The 20,779-nt window shown below is 33.0% G+C and overlaps 6 protein-coding genes across 6 annotated transcripts in view; 3 read left to right on the top strand and 3 right to left on the bottom strand.

Moving 5' to 3' along the window:
* The window catches only part of LOC119840209 (NPC intracellular cholesterol transporter 1), a 53,436-nt gene extending 52,052 nt beyond the window's left edge, over positions 1-1,384 (bottom strand). Inside the window, exon 1 of the mRNA XM_038366721.1 lies at positions 1,152-1,384. Coding sequence (XP_038222649.1) covers positions 1,152-1,235 — 84 coding nt within the window. The 5' untranslated portion in view covers positions 1,236-1,384. The remainder of the gene's footprint in view (positions 1-1,151) is intronic.
* Positions 1,385-1,661: 277 nt separating this feature from the next.
* LOC119840273 lies at positions 1,662-3,123 on the top strand. The gene is made up of 3 exons (XM_038366802.1): positions 1,662-1,698; positions 1,818-2,038; positions 2,351-3,123. The coding sequence occupies exons 2-3, from the start codon at positions 1,829-1,831 to the stop codon at positions 2,822-2,824; spliced, it is 684 nt and encodes a 227-aa protein (XP_038222730.1). The 5' UTR covers positions 1,662-1,698; positions 1,818-1,828; the 3' UTR covers positions 2,825-3,123.
* Positions 3,124-4,048: 925 nt separating this feature from the next.
* On the top strand, positions 4,049-5,273 carry LOC119840122 (G patch domain and ankyrin repeat-containing protein 1 homolog). Its single transcript, XM_038366636.1, has one exon. The coding sequence runs from the start codon at positions 4,189-4,191 to the stop codon at positions 5,116-5,118; it is 930 nt and encodes a 309-aa protein (XP_038222564.1). The 5' UTR covers positions 4,049-4,188; the 3' UTR covers positions 5,119-5,273.
* A 1,419-nt stretch (positions 5,274-6,692) lies between these two features.
* Positions 6,693-8,244, bottom strand: LOC119840073 (congested-like trachea protein). Its single transcript, XM_038366576.1, has one exon. The coding sequence runs from the start codon at positions 8,082-8,084 to the stop codon at positions 7,188-7,190; it is 897 nt and encodes a 298-aa protein (XP_038222504.1). The 5' UTR covers positions 8,085-8,244; the 3' UTR covers positions 6,693-7,187.
* Positions 8,245-8,593: 349 nt separating this feature from the next.
* On the top strand, positions 8,594-16,483 carry LOC119840118 (SWI/SNF-related matrix-associated actin-dependent regulator of chromatin subfamily A-like protein 1). The gene is made up of 14 exons (XM_038366632.1): positions 8,594-9,037; positions 9,415-9,530; positions 9,851-9,951; positions 10,540-10,674; positions 11,236-11,341; positions 11,412-11,495; positions 11,910-12,090; positions 12,190-12,340; positions 12,482-12,646; positions 13,189-13,342; positions 13,578-13,709; positions 14,760-14,885; positions 14,998-15,057; positions 16,179-16,483. Exons 1-14 carry the CDS (start codon positions 8,698-8,700, stop codon positions 16,362-16,364), a joined length of 2,037 nt encoding a protein of 678 aa, XP_038222560.1. The 5' UTR covers positions 8,594-8,697; the 3' UTR covers positions 16,365-16,483.
* LOC119840119 (serine protease inhibitor dipetalogastin-like) lies at positions 16,476-18,904 on the bottom strand. Its single transcript, XM_038366633.1, has 2 exons — positions 18,749-18,904; positions 16,476-17,315 (listed from the first exon to the last, which is right to left on the bottom strand). Exons 1-2 carry the CDS (start codon positions 18,762-18,764, stop codon positions 16,639-16,641), a joined length of 693 nt encoding a protein of 230 aa, XP_038222561.1. The 5' UTR covers positions 18,765-18,904; the 3' UTR covers positions 16,476-16,638.
* Between the last annotated feature and the right edge of the window lie 1,875 nt (positions 18,905-20,779).

Below are 20,779 nucleotides of genomic sequence, written 5' to 3'. Positions count from 1 at the left end.
AGATATATAAGCCATACATTCAGTTTGGTTTGTAACGGGCACTATACTTAACAAAGTTCTAATGAAGTATTTACTTTATGTACTAAGAGACAGAATGTGAGGATGTTTTGCATAGCACAACTGCAACTGGACTGGGAAGGTTTAGTCTTCCCAGTCCTTTCCTTTATAGAAAAGGACATGATCTTCTGAAATTAATGGATAAGGTGAATTACAAAATGTGTTGCTAAGTGTAAAACTCAAGAATGGCTTGAACAATTTAGTATTTTTTTTTAATTAGTAATTTTTTGTAGAGCCACAAAGAAGTTTGCTTTGGAGAGAATAAACGAACATAGTATGTAGTATTTAATAAAAATGTTTCACATTTTAATTTCTAAACCACACAATTCAAACAGCTAATTCATTCCTAAAGCTAATAGATATCTTATTCTTTTGTCATCTTTACCAATTCTAATTCACGTTTGCTTAGTGCCATTTTTACAAAGAATATTGTTAAGCATTTCCAACTGCCAAAGAGAACACAGAATAACTACTTTTTATACCTAAAGCATAAATCTTATAATGGAATGAGCTATTGTTAAACAATAAAGAAATATTTCTATTATCAGTTATCACTGAACAAACCTATAATTCACTTTTGCATGAATTTCTTATCTTAGATAACATTTTTAGCTCTAAATTGAACACATTATTCTTTTATATTGTCAACCAGATCAAACCAAACTTGTTTCTGAACATTTGCCTGAATTTTAATGTTTGCAAATTGCAAAGTGAAAATTTAGACTATTTCTTTAGTTTAGTCTTAATTTTCATTAGATTGGAGTGCTAAGGGAACATTTTGGATTTTTCCAATTTTCTTATTATTTGCTTTATGTAAGAATTCAAAACCTATGGTGAGCCATCAATAACATAAATATTATTAAAATAGAGGTAACCAGTTTGTGATCTCATTTCCTTATGACCGTGCAACGCAAACACCTTGATTTTCTCATGTAATTCGCAAGGTGAATGTAGGTAAATGTACAAAACGAAGATATTCAAACAGATAGACACAGTCGTGGAATCTGAATTAAATCAAAGTGATTAACAGTATGAGTTAACTCCGTATATTTATTAGGGTAGAACAATAAAAGGTAATTATCCAAAGTACTTACATATTCTGCTAGGTGAAGTAAGAAAAGATATCCGAGTATGGATGGTAGAAATCCTCGCATAATTCTTTTGCCACTGCCAGCCATTTTAACTCACTAAACTTCACAAATTACTGTTGTAAAGTTCCAGTTTTGTCATATCATAGTTAAAAGCACAAAAGAGCAAATTGCAATGGAGAAAACACAATAATGTTGCAAACTTTATGTGACGCACTTCTCCGATCGAGACTTATTTCTAAAATGACAAATTTCAAAAATTAATAAAGAAGCCAGAGTTGCTATTAGGCAATTAGCTCAGGTATTGCCATAAACATGTCTGAAAATAATCAATGAGTATATAAATGGAAGCTTACATAAGGTAAGGGAAATAACACATTTCATTTTATAATAAAAAAGAGGTACTAGCATTGTCTTTGAAATTTCACAAAATTAAGGTGTTTATTGAAATGCATGGATGAAATACGGGCAAAATGTCTAGTACGTGCCAAATGCCAAATACTCTTCCTGACAGATGACACTAATGACTGAATTGTTGTCATTAGACATAACTGTGAGTAGCGATGTAATGTCCAAAATTAAGCAAACATAAACATTAGACTTGAAACCTTGCTAATTTGCCGATAATATTATTTATGGAATGTTGTTTTATATCTTCTAACTAACTTTTAGTGGCTCTGCAAATGGACGACAGGAAAAGACAAAGATGTATATATGTAACTGCTAGGCAAAAAAAGAAATTAATTGAATTAATGACTAAACATCCAGAGTTAATATCATGTAGAGTAACTCAGGACTTCAACTATAAGGATTCACAAAAGTTATGGCAGAATATAGCAAATGAATGTAATTCCATACCTGGAGCAAAAAAAACTTGGAGGCAGTGGAGAAAAGTATGTGTATATAAGTATAATATGTGTATTTTTTTTCTTGTAATTACTTCACAAAATTTATCCACTTCGTAAAATATGAGCAATCATAATATCTAGAGTAACAGCAACAAAATGCATTTGACATTTTTAATATACTTTAGTTATAGGGATTTAGTTTTGATAAGTACATCCTTTCAGCAAAGTTGTGGTTTTAAATTGTACATCGACTGAAAATCTTAATTCAGTTTAATCCATAGACCATGCTTTGTACATAATAAAGACATAATTCAGTATTAAGTTTGAGTTTAGTGTTGAAACTCTGTAATTTTTCAGACCTGGCACGACTTACGATCCAAAACAAAGAAACGTCAAGCCGAGACAAATGGTGAATTGCCCTTAACAACTGTCATGCTAACAACTGCAGAGCAGGAAGCACTTGGCATCAAAACTGGTGATGAATATCAAGAATCTACAGAATTTGTGCCCCTGACCGACAACCACAATGATAATTATGAAGCAGAAATGTCTCATGGATCTATAAGTGAGCCAGAATCAATTCCGGAACAGAACGTTTTTACCCAAAATCTTAAAAAGTCAAAGATGAAGATTAAAAATGGTGTTAAAAGTTCAAAGCATTCCAGTGAATGTTTCCTGAATTGTGACTTATTGGCTGTGCAGGAACAAAGAAAAATACAGATGAAGGAAGATTATCTTAACTTCAAAAAGGATTATTTGAGACAGAAGCTGAAATTGTTGAAGGAACAGACTGAAGCACTGAAAAGCATAGCCAGTGAGCTATCAAAATAAGTTTAATGTAATAACTATGTAGTGTTATTAGACTCAAAATAAGAGGCCTTTAAGAATTTTGGATGATTCTCTTTGATCAATGATCGAATATTATTTTGTCTAGTGAAAGCAGATTAGACCATTCCTCTTAGATCTCACAAAAAACTGAAGAAAATAAAAATAATAGGCAATTAATAACTTGAACTAAAATAGATGACACTGAAAAATATTTATATTATAGTATAGTGTGTTTATGGGCTAAAAGTATGGACAAAGTAAAATGTGACAGTTGTGTTAATAAAACTTCATAAATATTATGACAAAACTTTTTTTGTTTAAATGCATTTTTTTCTAATTAAAACTAGTTATAACTAGGGAAAACGCATTAACTATATCGCGTTTACAATTACATCTAGTCCTAACTTTTAACCACAGATTAAATAAGAACTAGCACAGATAACAATACTATTAACTATACTAGCAGTTACTTGTGTAACTAGGGAAAACGCGTTCTGCCGGATTGTATGAAGCGTGGCGAAATTGGAAAATAATCGCCATCGTCGTTGAAAACGTCTTTATCATTAAATGTCATTAATCGTCATTAAATGTGATACAAGTGCCAAAAGATCCATTAAATATTTTTAGTAATCTGTGCTACTTAGGACTTTTATTATTTATTGAAATTAGACTAGCGGTCTGATCCGCCTTCGCCTTTGGTACATGTAGCACTCAGGATCATACACTGTATGTCCAACAACAACCATGGTTAAGGATATTTTGAAATCAGTCAACTAGTTGCCGAGAACGTTTAGCGTGCCAGTTCAAGTAAATAAATATATTCTTCAGTTTTGTTTATTAATAATGATAGTATTCAATAGTACATTTGTACAATATAAGAATGTTTGCCCATATGTAGTAAAGCAAATTTGGTATCCTTTGTGGGTTTGCGTAATGTGTCATCGTACGAATTTGAGTTACTGTGTTTGTGGGCCAGCTCGCAAGTACCACAACCCCACAGAAAACCGGCGTGAAATAGCATACTGCTGTGTTTCCTAATTCTTTCAGTGAGTGGGGGATCGGAAGGCCCATATCCTTTTCCTTTTCTCGTCAATCCTTTTTTAATCCAATTCGAAGTCGGTAATCCATTTGTAGAGGGGTCATTTATATAATCAACCTTACCATCACGCGACAAACCAGCTCCATTGCCGAAGGCGACATAAAAAAAAAATATGGGGATGTCAGCGATATGTCAACATTTTGCGTCATTTGACATTTCTCGAAAATGTAGAAACTTTGTTTGCAGCTGGTTTTCCTCAATTTTGTTTTTCAATTAATAAATATTGGAAATATTGATATGTGACTTATATTCATCTACTTATGATAATATGTATCATAAAGACTATAGTAACTTTGTCCGACCAACAAATAATAGTGGAGTTGTCAAACCATCTATAAACATTCCGAATATAACTGGTGAACAAGCCAAGAAACTTTATCTGGAAGAAGTTCAGAATACGGACAGCCACAGCATAATTTCTTCCACCAATAGAAGTAAGATAAGAGATAAAACAAGCCGCAATCGTAAGAGGAATTGTGTGAAACTCTCGGACAGAGAGCTGTTTAAATGTGTTCAAAACAATGATGTCGAAATGATAAGCGTCGCATTAGATACATCACCCGATAAGATTAACATTGTAGATGAGTTTGGGTGGAGTCTACTCATGATAGCATGTCAAGCAAACTCTTTAGAAACTGTGAAAGATCTATTAAAGCGCGGAATTGATACATCGATTAGAGATAAGGCTGGGAATTCTGCACAAAGTTTAGTTATAAAAAACAAAAATTACATTTTAGCTGATATATTACTTACTCACAAATCCAATGAAGATGCGGAGGTGTCAAAAACAACTAAACAGATTAAGGTTAAGCTAAAAGAGGAATACAAGTGTGAAATTTGTAATAATGTAACATTCCCTGATAAACAGGAGCATCTATCATCCACAGTTCATAATATAAATGCCAGCAAAGGGAAGAAATTGCCTGCAAACTATGTGATACCTCAAACTAATAAAGGTTATCAACTTATGGTAAAAGGAGGTTGGGATAAAGAAACAGGTTTAGGTCCCAATGGTGCTGGCACTAAATATCCAATTAAAACTGTAATGAAAAAAGATAGAACAGGTCTAGGTCTAAAACCTAAAAAGGGAAGCAGTGTAGTGAAGGAATCACCTAAAGTGATAAATAGGAATATTTTGGCTAGAGAACAGTACAACAATAGAAGAAGAGAAATCAATTTTAGAAGAGAATTTTACTAACATTTAATACTAATATAATAACATCAACATCAATCATCATCATTAAATTAAAAGACAATTATGCTTACTGTTTATATGAACACTATACATGATATTTTATAAATATGTATCATAAATAAAAGATGAATGATTCAAGTAAAACTTTGCTTTGTTCTTTTTCTCCCTACATATAGCAAATACACTTAAGTTAGACATATTAGATGTAATTTCATATGTGCCCTAATATTATAAAGAGAAAAATTGCATTTTCTATGTTGTATGTTTGTTTGATTTCAAAATTCTTTCACCATGCGAAAGCTGCAACCTCACTGAGTGACATAGGGTATATTTGTACCATGGGCGAAACAAGGCAAACAGTTATGTCATAAAACTATATTGGCTAACTTACACAACATGCTTAGAATTTCAAATTCCAGTCTATAAAAATATTTTTTCACAAGTAGGTACTTTATAGTAGGGGAGCCCGAGATGCTAAATGTGTATTTACTCGAGCGTTTCAGAAACCTATTGGAATTCGCAGATTATACGATAGCAAGAAAAAAAGTCCTATAGTGTTTTCAATTTTAGCGGTGGAAAAAGGTTTTTGGTATTTTTTTTTTTTTGTAAAAGAAAAACGGGGCTGTGGAAATACTCAAGCACGTGAGATTTTGATATTTTAAATGCATTGGCATATCACTGAAATAAAATATAACTTATTCTTACGATTTATGTGGTAATTTCGTGGCTACAAATAAAAGGTAAAATATAAAAATATATGACTCGAGCGCGTCAGATAAAGATATTACGGGTTATTTACAACATAAAAAATCCATATTTTGCTAATCTGACAATTTGAGCGTAACCTTAAAGAATTATCGATATTTTTAAATTTCCTGCGGCTCCTGCGAGCGCACCCACCAGTATTAACTGCTCATACTTTCTGGAGGTACTTAGTAATAGGTAAGGTACGTTCCCTTATAATAATCTGACGCGCTCGAGTAAATCCCAAAATCCCCTCTTGGGCTCCCCTACTATTAGTATCTAGGAATTGCATCTGTACATATAATAAAACTGCAAAGTTGTTTTAATACTCCAAAAAATAGATAAAAAATAGCCAGAGTTAAAGCTAAACGCTATTTTTTATTTATTTGGACAACTAATAGAGCACATTCCCAGCATTTTTAGAATTTTTGTCTGATTAGCTTTTCCTTTGTTTAAGGCAATGTACATAACTTTTATACATAACAATTAAGCCAAAATTGAAGTAACATTAAGTTTTTGTTTCATCACTATCGACCGAGTCTATCAAAAGATGTTTGAAATTAAAGTATCCCAGAAGTAAAATTAGGTGCACTTGGTCTCACAACTTTATGTAACTTATATACACAATGTGTACGTAAATTGAGGTATTTTTTTTTTGTTTCATCATAATAAGTTCACATTTATAAAAGAAAAAACCACCTTTTCATGAGAATTTTTCCCGTCTAGCCCCCTTTCATAACACACAATATATGTGTTTCCAAAGGGAAAAAGAATTGATACATACATTACAAATTTAAAGGAACTTGGGTAAAAAAATAATAAATAGTCTTGCATAGCATTCATAATATAATTGACCTAAACATGAAAACATTCAAAATATTCAACTCTTTAAAATAGTGGTACATTAAAAAGAAACAACAAAAAATATGAATCATTTACAATCTACTTATTTGTTTCACAACATTTTCCTTATTTGTTATAACAGAATAACATTATCCACATAAGGAAATATGTAAAATCACTGAAAAGATAACATTATAAAGACAAAACCATCATACAAAGGCACTGATTTTTTCACTGTTATTTATCTGTAAATACAAAAAAAGCATCAAAAATAATACTTAAAAATATAATCATTAACAAAAAAAAAAATCATTTTGTGTGCTATTTACAAGCTTCCATGAAATAATCATTTTGTCATGTAAAAATAATTTGGCAGAGTAAATATTTAAAAAAATATCTAAGTGACACTTGATGTAACAAGTTTTTCAATCATTTTATCTTATCTGCTATATGATACAAGTGTTGGTGAACTACTAATTATAACATCAGAGGTTTGGGGCAACCCAGTCAAGGAACTTGACAGCCAATTCAAATCCCACAAAACATGCAGCATTAGCTGGGAACGCTCTTATCATCACAGGAGCTACACCTTTATAAAGGGCAGTTGGACCTTCTCTTTCCATCAACTGTTTAAAAACATCCCTCATACCATTCGGATATGTTCCCTCAGGGGCTGTTTGCAGTCTACTCTTTAAAACATCAGCAGGCATGCCCACGAGCCAGTTAGCTATACCAGCACATCCCCCAGCCACCACTGTTGCCAAAATCTTCAATTTAGCACTAGCATCTTCAGGAATTATAGCCTCTTTCACCCATTCATATGTCATAAAGTACATTCCACTAGCTGGAACATCTCTTAGTATGGTGGCAACACTGCCTTTGTAAATACTTCTGATACCACCCTCTGCATATAACTGCCTGGCACAGTCGACCATGCCACTATACTTTTGTGGCCCAGAACCACCTTGTTGAATTTGGAGTAAACATTTTATTCTCTCTCCTGGAGCCATAATTGAGGTTGTAAAGATACCCGAAAAAGCACCAGCAGCAAACAGTTCTGGTTTCGTGAGAACCTGTTCACTATCTGACTTGATTAACTTTTTACCAAGGCCGAAACCAAAGAAACTTATCGCAAAAATAGGCGCGACTCCAGTCAACGGAGCAGACATACCTTTGTAAAGACCTCGAAAACCTTCTTTTTGAATAGTCTTCTTGCAACAATCCACAGTACCAGCATACAAAGCTGTCTCTCCAGGCTTAGGTATAGGCATAGTTTGTAATCTTACTTTAATAGTGTCCATTGGATGTCCTGCAAGAACAGTACAAACACCGCCGAAACCACCACTTAAAAAGTATTTAATAGGGCTGCTTTTCTCCGACATTTTGATAAGCTTTGATTTAAAATGAAAAGTAATTCACTCTTCAATACAGCTGTTGAGTTGGAACCTACTGTGGTTACAATTTACAAACTTGAAACAAGTTTTTAAAATTAAAATGTCAAAGTCCACTAGTAGATCACAAATATATAGAAAGTTTTTTAAATGTCATTTGTCATAATATGTCAAAACAAACTCACGATCATGGACGTTACGGCTCGATGCACAGATTTTATTACCTTTATACAATAACTCTACGACCGATCTCACGGCCACGGTCTTAGTATTTAATTTTTGAACCTTGACAGCTTACATCAAAGAGTAGTATAAATGGTTAGTTTACTTGAAGATTGCTTTGAGTGTTAGATATATGTAAAACAAACAAAAATGCATGAATGTTGATTTGATGTTGATGTTATTATATTACTTACTCTGTGGTATGTTATTTACTCTACTAGTATATAAGTATATAATCTGTGATGTTGATTGCTGAATGTTGACAAATTTCAAATTAATTGAAACAGTGGTGTTTTCAAGATGTTTTACTACATTTTTTTCTTGTTTATAGTTAAAAATAATCAATGAAAGCAAATTAATGTGAACTACTCGCATTCTTAAAATGGCATGCAGTAAAGAGGAAATTGAAAGAAAGCGTTTAGCTGCGTTAGAAAAAATTAAAAACAAATTATCCCAATCAGCGCAGCAAAATGTAAATAAATCGCCAGGACCTTCTTACACAAATAACTTTTCAAGATATCCAAGGGATATTTCTAACAGTAATGCGTTTCATCCATACACGAGAAACGATAAAAACAATTCAGTTGAAAGTTATGTGCCTGTAACAAAAGTTGTGAGTGGTACAGTATACTTAATATCAGAGGATCGTTTTGAAGTAAATCCATCAGAATTTTGTACACCTTTAATAAATATCTTCAAAACAATACCATCTAAAAGTTATGGTAAGTCACGTGAATGAAATCATGTGAATGTTTTTATCTGCCAAGCTTAAAACAAATTCTCTGAAGACAAGTACTGATATATTTAAATGAATTATATGATATGAAAATAATTGGGTACATATGAAATTTTTTAACAATGTAGATTATAGTCTGTGCTAATATATAGGTATAGCTAATAAAATTAATGATTCTCCTAATATTTTGTGATTACTAAAGGAATCATTTCAATCAGTACTTAAGTAACCAGGTGATTGATGCAATCCCCACATATCAAATATATTTTATTTATAATTTATTCATATATATTTATACACTGCAAGTATTGTTACATTGTATTTTTATACTTGAGACTTGGTGACATGTTTTATTTATTTCAGATACCAAATCAAAATTATGGAACTTCTCAATACATGACTATGAACAGTTGATGTCTAAAGTAGCTCCTCTAGCTCCACATATAGTGTTGGGGACCTTACCACATTATGTTTTAAAGGTAACTAGCATATTAAAAAAGAAAACATTTTAAAATTATAGTGATTCTTTCTGTTTGCTTAAAAATGAGTAGGCTAAATAACCCTTATTTTTTCGTTTGTTCTTTGATCTTTCAATTATATAGTTGAGATATATACATATATTTAAGTGAAGGGTATTGATTTAGAGTACTTCTAAATCATGGTTAGATTGTCTGTTAATAAGTTACAATTGTTTGGCTACACTTTGATATTATATGAAGTAATATTTACTTTTGTAAAAACCTTTTCTGAATGTTCATTATTCTAAAAGTCAATTTACATTATTATAAAATATTTACAGATACTCAAAGAAAATATTGTGAATCCCAATTCGATAGACTTATCTCCTATAGAATCAACATTAAGAAATAAATTAATGCCTTTTCAAGAGGATGGTGTCAGGTAAAATTTTTTTCTGTTTTTTAAAGTTGAGGGTAGTTTGAAAATATAATATAATGTATATTTAAGTTCTTAAGATTTCCAATTTTCTCAATGCTAAAAGAAATTGTTATGTTCAAAGAGTTCAGGTACACATAAAAGTTAGCTTCATACTGAGCAAATCTGTAGATGCAAAGCATCAATGTAAAATGTTATTATATAATGTATAAGGGTGGAGTTTTGTTATACAATCTTAAGTGAAAGTACTCTTATATTGTAGATAGCAAAATTTTTCTCTGAGAAAACATTGCATGATTTCCGAGAGGGTAACACACAAACACACAGGGGTCATAAACCAAGTAAATTCTGGTATGACATATTGTTTATTTATTGCATGACATCTTATATATAAAATTCTCGTGTCACAATGTTAGTCTCTATACTCCTCCGAAACGGCTTGACCGATTCCTCTGAAATTTGGTAAGCATATTGGGTAGGTCTGAGAATCGGCTAACATCTATTTTTCATACCACTAAACGATAAGAGTAAGGCAAAACAGCGTTTGCCGGGTGCAGTTAGTTTTTATATAATAATTTTTTATAAAAATCCTAGATTCGGCATAGCACGGCGCGGGCGCTGTATGATAGCAGATGACATGGGATTGGGGAAGACATTCCAAGCTCTCGCTATAGCTGACTACTATAAACATAACTGGCCTCTTTTGATTGTCACTACCTCGTCTATGAGGTATGTTTTATTTAAGTCTGAAACTGCACCACATAGTACTATAGTACTTTAGTCTTTGGACCTATGGTTTTTTTTCGCTAGCAGTTAAACCATAATACCACAAAATCGCGCAGATGCACTCACTATGATTAATAATAATAGTATAGTTTTATATAGATCTTTAAAACATGCTTTAATAGTAAAATGAAATAATTGTCTCATCTGCTTATACAGAGAATATTTAAGTAATTTAAACCTGGCAATCCTAATTATAAACTCGTGAAATTATTGTATTGTCACCAATCCTTGATAAGTGAAGGTGAAATCATACAAATATACAAGGCTAATAAAACCGCTTTAAAAACTGGTGTCAACACAGGTAATTTTAATAAAAAAACTAAACATATTAAATAAGAGCAGGGTTGCCAATGCATAATGTGAGTAGTTAGCATTTTATACACTAATTTTTAATTTTTCCCAGACTCGGACTTTCTCTGCAGGTATAGATTTTTATAAATATTTTCATTCATGTTCAAACAATATCAGGATTGAAATGACTTTTCAATTTTTATATATTTGCAGACACACTTGGCAAAGTAAAATCCACGAATTATTACCCTCAGTTCCAATGATGAATATAGTAACTCTAATAACTGGTAAGGATGCTCAAATGGTTGCCGATAGACAGGTAAAATATATTTAAACTTTTGGTTATACATAGTTATGAAATTCAGTATTTAAAAGTCTTTAATTTTCAGACGGAAGTTGTGATTGTGAGTTATAAGATAACAACTATGCATACGGATCTTTTGAAGAATAAGAAATTTGGTGCTGTGATAATTGTATGTATAGTATAGGTATTTTATTTTATATCTAAACCTTTTTTATATTTAATCCATTATGGATTATTTTTACACCTCATTTTATATCTAACCAATAATTATAATAGACAATAATAATTATTTAGAAAAAAGTGGCCCAGGTGCAGTAGAGGCACCTTAAAATGTAATATTGGCTCAATCAAAAATAAGGAAATATTTTTTCAATGAATAATGGTGCAGTTAAAAACACCTGACTTTAAAAGGTTAAAGTATAAAAATATAAAATTTTCGATTTTGTCACAAACAAGTGGCGCACGCGGATTTATACTATAAAATCAAAATGCAGTCTGAATTTTTCCTTTTTTGTGGTGTTATAAAATAGTTCTTTTCGCTTTAAATAAGCCATTTAGCCATTTTTAAGCAATTCTCATACAGGACGAGTCGCACTACCTCAAGTCGCACAAGGCCCAGTGCACGGTAGCACTACTGTCTATATCCCGGCAATGCTCCCGCGTGATACTGCTCAGTGGAACACCAGCTCTCAGTAGACCGGCTGAGTTGTATACGCAGCTGTCCTTGATAGAACCGAAGATGTTCACCTCATATACGGAATATGGTTAGTTTTGTATGAGAGTTAAAAAAATATTGTATAATATTGTGTTATATATTGTTCTGTCCATATTATTTATAACGTTCGCATTGTATACGTTTTCAGGTAAGAGGTATTGCGCGGGCAAACAGACGAACTTCGGGTGGGATATGTCGGGACAGTCTAATTTATCTGAACTGCAGATCATTTTGCAGAAAAGATTCTTGATACGACGCACTAAGGAACAAGTTCTTACGAAGTTGGAAGAAAAGACCAGGTTTGTGAAGTCTCAAGATCTTTCTCCCGTCTGATGTTCTCTGTTCCCTTCCCCCTTCCCCCCTTGAGTGCCTTACGTAATTAATAGATGTCCAAATTACAATTGCTTTCCATTGTGTGAAAAAATCATTGTCGATTACAGGGAAACGGTTATACTTGACCAGACATTACTGCAATTCAGCAAGGAGGAGCAGCAAGGCCTCAGCCAAATGGCGGAGGCGTACACGCGAAGCAAGCCGACGGACAAACATGCAGCGCTTATCACGTTCTTTAGTGAGTCCGCTGCGATAAAGATACCCGCAATTTGGTGAGTTATTTGTCGTTCAAAATATTTGTATTGCTTTACGACATTTTGTTTTGCAGTTCAGGTGAAAATTTATTTTGTGAAATATCAAAAAATTTACTCTTTTATCACGCTTATATATATAAAAATGCAGGTGAAGCTAATCTTCACCTGTATTTTTGTATGTAGCCGACTTCTTTAGACTCGATTTTGCCCCTTTTTGAACAGATGATAATGATTTATGAGTTAATCTTAATTTCCTGATTAGGATCGTGGAAGGATTTAATAACTTCCTTATGAGACAATTTAAAGGTATTATGTCAACATTATGGTATTATGAAATTTTATTCACAAAATGATTAACTTTATATTCAGATAATTAAAGTAACATCTGGTTTGTTCCCGCTTTGTGGTCCTTCGAGCCGGAAACGTATTATTCTTTTGATTCATAGAAAATTTATTGTTATACAGGGATTCTGTGTTTGAATACATAATATTTCTGTAATTAATTCCTACTTAATAAACTTCTATTTGTTTAGAATCAACATATTATTTATTTTTTTCAGCAAATACCTAAAACAGTTATTGAAAGAGTTCACGGGCAAGTTTTTAGTATTCGCGCACCATCGCAACGTCATAGAGGCGATATGTTCTACTCTAGATGAAATTGGAATACACTATATCTGCATAGTTGGATCGACTCCTGCGCACACAAGAGCAGTGAGTATTTATGTACTTAACATAATTCATGTTTGACAGGTTTATTTTTCTAAGGTTAAGATTTTTCTGGTAGACAATTCTTAGTTCTTCTAAACAGTTCTTAGATATACTATTAGTGTTTTGCTAAAGAAAGCAGATTAGTGATAGCGTCTGTGGACATCTAAAGATTTTTTTTGCTTCATTTAGATGATTGTTTTTTATCTGATTTTCAATGAATTCATAAATTCCATTCCAGGATCTCGTAGATAAATTCCAACATAGTCCGACATGTCGTTGTGGCGTGTTGTCAATAACAGCTGCAAACTCCGGACTCACACTGACTGCCGCTGATCTGGTACTTTTTGCCGAATTGCATTGGAATCCGGGGGTAAGTAAGAGTGTAGATATAATATTAAGATGTGAATGAACCAATATGTTGAGTTGAATTTCAAACTCAAACTCAAAACTTATTTTTTATTCAATTAGACATTTTAAAGAAGCACTTTTTTTTTTTTTTTTTTTTATCTCGTAGCGGGCAACTTGGCTGGTGGTTCGCCTGATGGTAAGCGATCACCACCGCCCATGAACATTCGTAGAGGTAGTGCCTCTGCGAAGGTGTTGCCCGCTTTTAAGGGGTAAAGGAAAAGGAAAGGATTAACGACTGGAAAGAAGGAATTGACTGGGACGGGTGAGGAAAAGGAAATGGGCCTCCGGCTCCCCCACTCACCGTACGAAACACAGTGGCATGCCACTATTTCACGCCGGTTTTCTGTGGGGGTGTGGTACTTCCCCGGTGCGAGCTGGCCCAATTCGTGCCGAAGCGTGCTCGACTCCCACATAACTTTTGAATCGTCATAACAGATTTTTTTTTTAATGTTGGGTTCATCTGGCTTGAATTAAAGTTTGAGATATCCTGTTCACATGTGACATGGCTTGGCTTTCTTGTTTGGTCAAAACTTCCGCAATATCATCATCATCATCATCAGCCCATATATGGTCCCACTGCTGGGACATAGGCCTCCTATGAGGGTTTAGGCCATAATCCACCACGCTGGCCAAGTGCGGGTTGGCAGATGTCGCATGTCGTTGAACTTTTTTGATTCTTGGACATGCCGGTTTCCTCACGATGTTTTCCTTCACCGTTTTAAGCAGTGGTGATGTTATCCACATGTGCAGATAAATTGAAAAATCAATTTATTTCCTACACGCTCGCCCCGGTCTCGAACCTCGACTTATCGATTTTGAAGTCCGAGGTTCTCACCACTGAGCCACCACTGCTTTTTAATTTCCGCAATATATCAAGTGTTGTTTAGTACGCATCCATAGCATATAGACAGTAACAATTATTAGATGGAAGGATTTATAAAAAAAAAGTATTTTGTTAAGTTTAAGGGTTGATAACAATTTTATGTACGAATTCTTTTGCCTGTCCGTGCAGATTTTGTCACAAGCGGAATCTCGCGCGCACCGCCTGGGCCGCGCCGGCGCCGTGTGCGCGCGCTACCTGCTCGCGAGCGGCACCGCCGATGACGTCATGTGGCCGCTGCTGCAGGACAAGCTACACGTGAGTGTGTGTGCAAGCGTGTGCGTGCGTGCGTGCGTTTGTGCGTGTGTGTGTGTGTTAGTGTGTGTTATTAAAAAATGTGTTATGTTATATAATATTTCAATTTTTACAGGTACTAAACAATGTTGGCCTCAGTAAGGACAGCTTCGAAGATACAACAGTTAAACATCAGGTTTGTTCATATATTTATTTGGATTTTGTTGTGAATTGTTTTAAATTGTTATTATGCAAACTTATTGTTGTCCTATTTTGCAATACAAATCATTATTTTAAATTTTCATTCAATAAGTTCTATAAATAATTTATTATCATTCTATATACAAGACAATACAAGATGATATTTAAATAAATGGAAAATAATTGATAATTGGAAATTGTTAAAATTAAATTTTTGTTAATATTTGGAGCTAGCGTTCCGCCTCAATTTCACACGTGATATGTTTTTCTCTCCATAAGAACCTTAATTGTCCCTCATCAAAAACGTAAAAAAACATCTGAAATAGCTGCGCCGTTCTCGTGTTATAACACATTATATATTAGCGATATGTTTTTATTTATATAGATTTTCATTAAATTTTACACACATTTTCTGTTCATATCAATGTTTGAAGATTTAATGTTAATAGTTTATTTATTATAAGTAACAATAAGGATAACATAACGTACAATTATGATTAATTGTCTTATGCTTTGGCTGGTCGTCATCTATAATAATCATTATTTTTGTATTTACAACATATTACTATAAATTGTAATTAAAAACTCGTTTATATAAGACAGTCTTGATGAGATCTTTGCGGGAATCCCCAAGAAGCGAATATGTTTAAATTTTATTTTCATCAATAAATGAGACTATGACGGCTAATATTTTTAAATTTGAGTTCTAAATCATTTTGATAGTCATATCAATTAAGAATATCATATCATATCATATAAGAATATCATTTCACCTGTAACCGACTCCTGTAGACTTTATTTTGACGCACTTGCAACGGATAGATTTAATTCTTTATAAGATGTTATTTATATATGTCCTTCCTATTAATATTATAAATGCGAAAGTTTATAAGGATGTGTGTGTGTTTGTTGCTCTTTCTCGCAAAAACTACTGAAACTGGAATATCATATAGGCAACTTTTTATTTCAATATGCCTACGGGATACGGACTTACGCGGGTGAAACCGCGGGGCGCAGCTAGTTCTATATGAGAGCAAGAGGGACGATTTAGTTGATACCATCAGTAAAACATCTTTTTTCAGCCTAAACCTATTCCCATAGTGATTTTATTTTCAGGAAAGTAAAACGAATATAACACAGTATTTGTCGCCATGCAGGCCGAATAAAAGTAACTTTATACCAGGAACAAATATAAGGAAGGAGTCGCAAAATGTATCTCAAACAAACGGACAAACAGATAGTATAGACAATTTCTTAGAAGATGATGAAGGAGACGAATTATTAGCAAATTTCGATTTATGATTGTAAATTAAATCAATAGCAGTTAATGATATATGAGATCTTTTGTTCTTGCTTCTATATTTTCTTTCATATGTTACAAGTTAAATTATTGAGGAGTTGATAAATAAAATATTTTAAAGTTATAATGTCTTTTATTTATGCTTTGTTTAAGCGCATTGGTGTGTTAAAATATACAAAATCCATTATTCACAAGTTCCATTTCACATCTGCTATTTGCAATTAAGAGAATTTTGGCGCCAAAATATAGTTTTTCGAAATACAAAAGTGGACTTAATTAATATGCAATTTCGCAAGGCCCATCACGAACTATGCTCAACTCTTCACTTGCACACTTCATGAGACAGGCGTTATTATACGTGACTCCATTAGAGGCACAGACAAAACTTAAATTCCTGCTGCAAGAACACGGTGGCACATTGCCTACGGGTTTTGCTCGCACGATCTCGCAGGGCCCGTCGTGTTCCAACTGCAAGTTGAAATTGTAGGCCTTACCGCAGTTTAATAAACAGGGGCTTTGATATGTTAGTCCATCGTTTCCGCACACGGGACTGGACTCGGACGAACATTCGCATTTTGGTAAATTCAAAGAAGCCACTTGGATTTCCTCCCGTTTCACCCTGCAGAGTCCTCGGGATTGAACTGCTACGTTGGGTGTGCAGCTAAGAGAGCATTCGTTCGGGTACGTTTTTCCGTCACTGCCACACACGGGGTCGAAGTTAGCTGGGCAAGCGCACAATCTCTCTCCGGTCTCCCGTGTCGATCTGATTCCATTGCAATTACCCGGTCTTGCAATACGTAGGTTTGGCTTTTTGGTAGCTGCGCAGTCAAGCAAGCATTCGTTGTTGTATGTTTGTCCGTCCGATCCGCACACCGGCTGTAGATTCCTGTTGCAGACGCATGGAGGTAGAGCGAGCGTGACGGAAAGATAGCCTGCCGCTAGGACTAATACTCCTGTAAAGATATATTTTGTATTAATATCAATCCATGTTATGTATAAATAAATATGAATAACAATAGGTATGAATGACGTTATTGTGTTATTGTGATTATAAATTACGACCTGATCGAACAAAAACGCATCCGTGTTGTATTTAAAGATTAACATTTGTTTTAGATATATGTATTTTAAAAACTTTTAGTTATAAAATTACATTATAGCAGATAAAGTAAATCAAATTAAATAATATTTTAAAACGACTATAAACATGTGAAATAGTTTTGAACCCACGTCTTTATCTTTACTAAGCAATGTCTCATTACATACAACTGTCCTAACGTAAAAAAAAACATGTACCAAAGAGAAATTATTTGATGTATTTTTTTAATACACACAGAAAAATCTTTACTAAAACCACAAATAATTTAAAACTTTACTTAAACTAAACTTTTTATCCCACAATCTTAAAAATTAAAACCTTATATTTTTGATATAACAAAAAATAAATGATTGTTTCTTGAAAAGACACTATTTTGATAAGCCTAATCTTGAAGTTTTCTTTAACATAAGTGTAGCGGCGGATGTCAGCCTCCCCGACCTCTAAATCATGTTTACATAAGATATACATAGATACGGCTATGTAGATATTAGTATACAAATGTTTGCTTATTTATACAAATACCTACTTAGATTTCAAGAATTGTGAAGATTAATGTTTCTCAATTGTCAAGTTCCGTGCTATAGGTATTTAATCGTCTACGTATATCTGCTTGATAGATTGTCTTTATCAATAATATGGGCAAGGGTTATCAATTTTAAATCAATTCGTTTAAGGTTTATAAATTCTAAAAATTAAATATGTCATTGGTTAATAATACTTGCTAAAAGTAAAACTCCAACTCGAGTGAGAAATTTACACATTCATGTGAAGGTTTGTATGTTGGAACACAGATAAATCAGTCTGATATCTTAAATTTATATAAAATTTTGTATGTGTCTAACTAGTTTTGTTTGTAGGGGCATATTTTCGGAATTACTGATCAGTTCATGATTTTTTTTCTCTCACAGAGAGCTACATCATTCAGAAGTATTAGCCTTTTTTATCGTACCCATTTCTTTTTTTTTCATTCAAACACAAAAGTTAAAAAAACATGCATTTATTTTTTATTTTATTTTATACCAAATTGTTTTTTTTACTTACGACTTACATTGCAATTTTGAATATTATAAGTATGGGCATCTAAATATTACTGTGCGTTTTATAACCTACAGTAAAAATACATTGATCTCAGCTTGGAAGTAACGTATGTTTTGCTCGCAATAGGCTGCATACGACATAATTTATTATCCGAAGGCTATTCTATTATTTTTATTCATAATTGCTTGGAGAACGACGTTCGTCTCCGTCAGTTACTAATCAAATAGAATCAATAAACACTGGACTTACCTAACCGGTACACCATTTTGAGCTTATCTAAGGTTATGTATAATTATGTTTTATACACGATAATTCTCATCGATAGCTAGCTTATGAATGATGCATCGATGTCCTCGACTTCGTTTAAATACACATTGAGGGACTTCAGCCCGAATTTCCCCAAGAACACATACGACGCAAGCTTAATTAAGTAGTAAAACATGGTATTTCGTGGAAATGTTTTTTGTTTTCCGTGACAGTTTCTTGCGCATTTCCTGATTAGTCCATTTTCAGGGAAAAATTGGTGACTTATGATAGAAAATAAATATTTCTTTTTATCCTGAAGATGTAAGAGTGTCTTTTATAGAAGGTATGTGGAAATGACTTAAAATAGTAGCTATATTTTTTATTTTGGATTTAAACGCCACAGTACTGCGAATTAATTGACCTAAAGGCCTTTAGGCCAATTAGATGGATGCGAATTTTTTATTATTTAATATTTATTTATTTGCGTTTTTTCTGGTGAAAATGGGTTTTAGTAAAATATAAGTAGTTCCTTCCTTCCTATATACTTAGGAACAGTATTATAATATTATATTATATATTATACTAGCGGTCCGTCCCGGCTGCACCCGTGGTATATATATAGATATATATATATCAAAAAATGGGCTATCTAACACTGAAAGAATTTTTCAAATCGGAACAGTAGTTCCTGAGATAAGTATGTTCAAACAAACAAACTCTTCAGCTTTATAATATTAGTATAGATTATATCCTCGGACCGACCAAGACTAAGTACCAGTTGCATCGACAAATAATCGTCTATGGATTGCAGTTCCATAACTTCGCACTTTCTTCAAATATATGGAAACGACGAATTTCTCATAAATCTACACGCAACATGTTTATTCAATTTTAAAAGCGTTTCTATCCTACTGAATATTAATTTGGCATGACTTTGACTGAAAATTTTAAATTTTTTATTGTGATTTCGTTCATTGTTTCGTTCGGTATATCTATTTACTTATCCTTTCCAGTCCTTTTTTTCCTCTCGTCAATCCTTTCTTAATCCCTTTGCAATTTAAAGTCGGCAACCCATTTGTAGAGGCGTAAGCTCCGCAATCGACCTTACGCCTTTCCAAATGTTCATGGGCGGTGTTAGCAGTTCCATTGCCCACGCTGACATAAAAAAAATGTAGAAGGAGCTTAAATGCTATGAAGCCTAAAAGGAAAATGCTGTAGGTACCTATATAATAAATGAAATCGGTTCTCATATATTCACATGCGTCTTCTGTTCCGTACCCACTTGTCGATTATGATATCTATAGGTAATGTTTAGGTTATCTTTTAAATAGTGTTCTCAAAGCCTGACAACTATGTAATTTGTGATGGTCAACGTCACGATTTAAATTTAAGTCTATTAGGCTGGTTAAAACTTTTTGCAGTTTGAATCATGAGAATTAACATTTTTTTCCATTTATTTAAAGGGAAGTGAAATTATAATACTTTCATATATGATTACAAATTGTAAAAAACATTAACTTCTTATGATCCCAGGCGATATGTTCCTCTGCTACTAAAATTGTGTATTAATTTGAAATGATCCGTAGGTAGGTATTTCTCGATTACTCCTGATCGTAACATACAATTTACATGGTAAGGAAACTAAGACGCAAATAAAAACAATTACTATGACAGATGATGTAGTTATGAAGATTAATTAAAATAGAACCATCTCGTATGTTTATTACCTATATTAAACAACTGTAGCAAATATTCTATAGTATAGTCTATACTCTATAGTATTATATTTTCTGTGCTATAGTTAATGACTTCATTTGAATATTGCCATAATTTGTTCATGCTGCGGTTGATGCGAATAATACTTTTGAATGGTTTCCTGTAAGGCCAATTGTAATTATCAACCAACTTCAAAAAAAAGGATCTTTCGAATGAGGTTTTCGGTTTTTAGGAAAGGAAAATTAAAAATAGGATTTTTTCTTTCTTTTTATTTGAATGATGCTTCCCGTGTGGTCAAACTCGACTTAGATTAATAAT

This window comes from Zerene cesonia, chromosome 5, assembly GCF_012273895.1.
Source record: "Zerene cesonia ecotype Mississippi chromosome 5, Zerene_cesonia_1.1, whole genome shotgun sequence".
Classification (NCBI taxonomy): domain Eukaryota; kingdom Metazoa; phylum Arthropoda; class Insecta; order Lepidoptera; family Pieridae; genus Zerene; species Zerene cesonia.
The sequence above is the reverse complement of the archived record's forward strand: the minus strand, read 5'-3'. Positions and strand labels throughout refer to the sequence as shown.

Excerpts from the sequence above, each read along its gene's own strand:
- LOC119840122 (XM_038366636.1), top strand. The coding sequence starts at position 4,189 with ATGTATCATAAAGACTATAGTAACTTTGTCCGACCAACAAATAATAGT.
- LOC119840273 (XM_038366802.1), top strand. The coding sequence starts at position 1,829 with ATGGACGACAGGAAAAGACAAAGATGTATATATGTAACTGCTAGGCAA. Across the intron at positions 2,039-2,350 it reads CTTGGAGGCAGTGGAGAAAA|ACCTGGCACGACTTACGATC; the intron begins GTATGTGTATAT and ends GTAATTTTTCAG.
- LOC119840073 (XM_038366576.1), bottom strand. The coding sequence starts at position 8,084 with ATGTCGGAGAAAAGCAGCCCTATTAAATACTTTTTAAGTGGTGGTTTC.
- LOC119840118 (XM_038366632.1), top strand. The coding sequence starts at position 8,698 with ATGGCATGCAGTAAAGAGGAAATTGAAAGAAAGCGTTTAGCTGCGTTA. Across the intron at positions 10,675-11,235 it reads GTCACTACCTCGTCTATGAG|ACACACTTGGCAAAGTAAAA; the intron begins GTATGTTTTATT and ends ATATATTTGCAG. Across the intron at positions 11,496-11,909 it reads AATTTGGTGCTGTGATAATT|GACGAGTCGCACTACCTCAA; the intron begins GTATGTATAGTA and ends ATTCTCATACAG.